The following is a 4,180-nucleotide window of genomic DNA, read 5'->3' on the forward strand; positions in this document are numbered from 1 at the left end:
TTTTTTTTTTTTTTTTTTTTTTTTTTTTTTTTTTTTTTTTTTTTATTATAATGAGAAGCAGAGAAATTTCATTCAAACAAAAGGCCAGAGACAAAAAAACTTAAAAAAGAAGGAAGAAGGTATCTCTAAAACAAAAGGAAGATTACAAAAAGACCTGCCACTCTAAATGGATGGTAGCAGAGGAATAATTAGAAAAAAGCCAAAATCAGAAAAAGAAGAGAGAGAGGAAATCGTTCAGAAAAAACTCTAGAATTTCTTTCCTTCCACAAAAAGCAAAAAAAAAAAAAAAGGAAACAAAAGAAAAAGAAAAAAGCTTTTAGTAGGCCAGTAAATAAACAAGTCTAACTGATACTAGGTTTTTTGTTTGCCAATGGAAGGGCAAGGGGAGAATTTATGCTTCTAAACAGGTTAGAAAAGAGGTGTATTGTCACCCTTTCTTTTTGTATTGGAAGCAGACATCCTTAACCAAATCTGGCTCAGGGACGTAAATGCAGATTTTTTTTAACAGTGTTAAAGTAGACCACAACCAAGTCTGGATCATTATTTTTGTTTGCGAACAGCAGAGTATGATTGTGAGCTGGATAATTTCTTTGATTTTTTGGATTGCTTTAAAAAGCTTTGATGCTCATATTAACAGGAAGAAAACAGCTTTGGTTGGGCTTAACTTGGATGACAGTGAGATGGTGTTTCGAACAGCTAAGAAAGGTCTAGAAGGAAGCTCCAAGCATCCCCTAGGCTTGGTGGGACCTCTTGTCTCCTCTTATGTATCTTCCCTCTTTGATACTGAAATCACTGTTTCTTATCATAAATAAATAAAGTCTGAGAAGTCTAGAAGAAAGTTTCCAATGAAGGGCATTCCATTGCTCCCTCTATGCTTCATATCATTAGAATTTTGAAATGGTCCTTTATTTCTAGTTCTTATCAACGAAAGGAATTTATCTCCGGCTTTATTTTTGTTTGCTTCGTTGTTTGGGTCGCGTTTTATGCATTATCTAATGAACGTTACTTACTTCTTACCAAAAGGAGAGAGAGTACAAAGTACCTGTACAACACAATATGAAAGCAAAAAGAAATGGAAGGTATATAACAACCTGATTCCTTTCCACATAATCTTCTAAGAAGTCCTTGACATCATTGACTTGCTCAGGACTCAATTCATCGTTATCAAGCAGTCTCAAGATTAGTTCCAGCTTCATTATATGAGCCTTGTGCCGGGTAATGGATGTCTCAAGATGAACCTGTAACAGCAACATGGACAGATAATTGAAAACCCAAAGTTATAAGAAAGAACAATACATCATTTTAGAAAATTCAGAGTACAATACTACTTACCAACCTAGGTGGCCTTTGTTTCCCCTTCTTCACAGACAGACCCTCGACCTCAGCTTCAAAGTTATCTATCTGAGATTCCAACTCACTAACCTGACAAGGATAAAGATATTGAGTAACTGTGTTAAGCAATTGGACAGAGTTTTTCATTTTCCTACCAACCATAAACAACAAAAGAAAAGGTTTATACAAGGTTTTAAAGTTTTGAAAAGTCTGGTCTATCCACAAAAACATCATTTACCCATGTAACTAGCAGGGGACCCACCACTCAAAGTTTGTCATACAAAGCATTCTCCTCCATAACAAACTATCCTAAACAATTAATTTACCATGCATCTCTTCTAGCATATGTTGGTTGCTCATACCTTCTTAAGAAACAAACTTTCTTTTTTCTTTTTTAAATACAAAACAAGGGGACCGGACTACAAAAACATTTCCCGATTGCCAAAAATTTGCACCAAGCCTGACTACGATAATCTTTGACAATGGAACACCAAAAAGAAGCCATAGTTACATAAGTTTCGCTTTCTTATAAAAAAAATATATATTATTTTTTTCCAGACAACTGGAGGCTCAACCATTGCAACTAAGAACAACATGCTGATTCTTGAATCAAATGCATTGTTCTCCAATACAGAAGTAGAATCTATGGAGATTCTATACAAGTAGATTTTCGTACCACATTGTTCAACCAATCCCGTGTCTCTGATTTAGCCTTCTCCTTTGGATCCTATGTTTAAAAACCAAAGAGAAAGCTTCATTATAACCAACAATAAAAATAGTAAACAAATTTTACATGTAGGCAAAGCAAGTATTTACAAGTTATTTGTACATTAACTGACAAAACAATTAGAATTTTCCTTGAGAGCCACTTGAAAGAAAATTGAAATTGAAAATGACTAAAATGATTGACAAGAGGACATATTTCATTATTGACAAGGAAAGTAAGTCAAAAACCAATAAGGTTTTAGATAGAACTACAAATATATAGCCCATAACATAGAAAACTGCCAATATTTCTGAAAATGACACTTGAAGACAAACTAATAAAGGCTGAAAGGGGAGAAACACATAAACCCAAAACAAGGAAGCTAACAGACCAAACTTAAAAATTTAACCAAAAATATAATAATTACAACACTAGTTAAAAATAAATCTTTGTTATAGAGATATAGCGTCATTCTGGTAGATGCAACTGTGTCTTAGTTATACTTTAGGAGGGCTCATAGGCATACCCTACATTTTATATAGGCTCTTTTTATTGGCAGTTGTATTTCTGCATATTGCATCCATTCCCCCATGAAATTTAGCTCTTCATAAAATTACTTTTCCCAGAAAAGGGAGGTGTGCGTGGGGTGGACAGTTGGGAGTCAGCACCAAGCAAGGAGGAGTTTACTAATCTGATCCTAAATAAAAACCAACATGAACCGGCGGAATTGCCCAATCCTATCTTTCCAGGAAGTCAGTCCGGACCGGGAGCAACTGATAGAGCAAATTCTGACTAAACTCGATCTAATAGTTCAGAGAAGCCAAATGAAATCAGTTTCAGTTTTGAGTTGTCCGTAACTGTATTCATGAGTTTTTATAGCAAGTTAGGAAGGACAGAAACCTTGCAATGGGATCACCTGACTAAGAACAATCATCTTTAACTTTTTTTTTTAAATACGTAATGTCTGCATTCCAAAAAACCAACTCTTACAACCTAACAGGCAATGTGACAAGGTTTCCCCTTCCCTAACAAGAAGAAGTTACAAGAAAACCTTCCAGTCTAAGTTGAAAAAATAAGTGGCGTAATTCTACAAGAGCTTGTGTTGGCTACTCCAATTAGAGGCCATGAACTGTACAAGGTTACAAAAATAATCAACAGTGAACTTTTCTGAAAAGATTCTTGATTTCCTTTCCTTCCAAAGCAACCACAAAACAACCTTTGAAACGTAGCTCCGTAGCACCTTAGCCTTATCTTTTAATCTTCCTTCATTTAGGAATGGGATCTTCTGAAAAGATTTTTGCATTTCTCTCCTTCCAAAGAAACCACAAAACAGCCTTCGAAATGTCACTCCATAGCACCTTACCCTTATCTTTCAATCCTCCTCCATTTAGGGAATCCACCATCCACTCCTCTATAGACTGAGGCATGCACCAAATTAAAGCCCCAACATATTACAGATACCATTAAGAGAATAGCCTACAAAACCTTTAGACACGGAAGACCACCAAGAAGCTTTGATCTTGATTAATTCAATGATCAAGCAAAATCAAGACACTTATCTTCAAAAAATCTTTGGTTTTTTTTAAACCAGATCTCCAAAAGGATAATTGCTAAAAATTAATGGGACAAGCACCTGATCACATAGCATGGAAGCAATATTTTATAAGGATGGAAGCAATTTTTTATAAGCATGTTTAGCAGGTTATCATTGATTTAAGCTCAAAGAGGAGACAGAATAGAGTTAAAGAGCATACAGTTTTAGGTTGTTGACCCAAACCTTCTTTCGAGAAGGCTTTAGTTTTTGTCTCCTTTTCACAAATCTTAAATCTTTCCATTTCACGCTCAATAAGTTTACGAGCATCCAACAAAGCCTGCTCATAAGAGGCACTGACCTGTGTCAACAAATTTCAAAATAGAAAATAATTAGTCTCTATAGACAAGAATTATAATAAAAATAAGATTTCTCGACGTTTATTGGATATATCTCTTGGTTCACAAAAATCAATCAAATAAATTGCTACAACTTGTGTATTCTAATTTTTCCAGATAGGGAATACAAAACAGATATTATAAGTAGTAATTAGAATATTTAAGCAAGACGATGTATACTCTTGAGACTGGCTCTCTTTCAGAGGGGGGGGG

General features: G+C 34.9%; 1 protein-coding gene across 2 annotated transcripts in view; it reads right to left on the minus strand.

The window, feature by feature from the left end:
• LOC111439249 (CCR4-NOT transcription complex subunit 3-like) overlaps positions 1–4,180 on the minus strand; it is a 20,757-nt gene that overhangs the window by 14,353 nt on the left and 2,224 nt on the right. For both annotated transcript variants that reach the window (XM_023077022.1, XM_023077021.1), the window contains exons 3-6: positions 3,793–3,930; positions 2,009–2,059; positions 1,333–1,422; positions 1,092–1,238 (exon numbers count right to left, since the gene is read on the minus strand). In XM_023077022.1, the coding sequence (XP_022932790.1) occupies positions 1,092–1,238; positions 1,333–1,422; positions 2,009–2,059; positions 3,793–3,930 (426 nt within the window). The remainder of the gene's footprint in view (positions 1–1,091; positions 1,239–1,332; positions 1,423–2,008; positions 2,060–3,792; positions 3,931–4,180) is intronic.

This window comes from Cucurbita moschata, unplaced genomic scaffold (genome assembly GCF_002738365.1).
Source record: "Cucurbita moschata cultivar Rifu unplaced genomic scaffold, Cmos_1.0 Cmo_Scf00088, whole genome shotgun sequence".
NCBI lineage: Eukaryota > Viridiplantae > Streptophyta > Magnoliopsida > Cucurbitales > Cucurbitaceae > Cucurbita > Cucurbita moschata.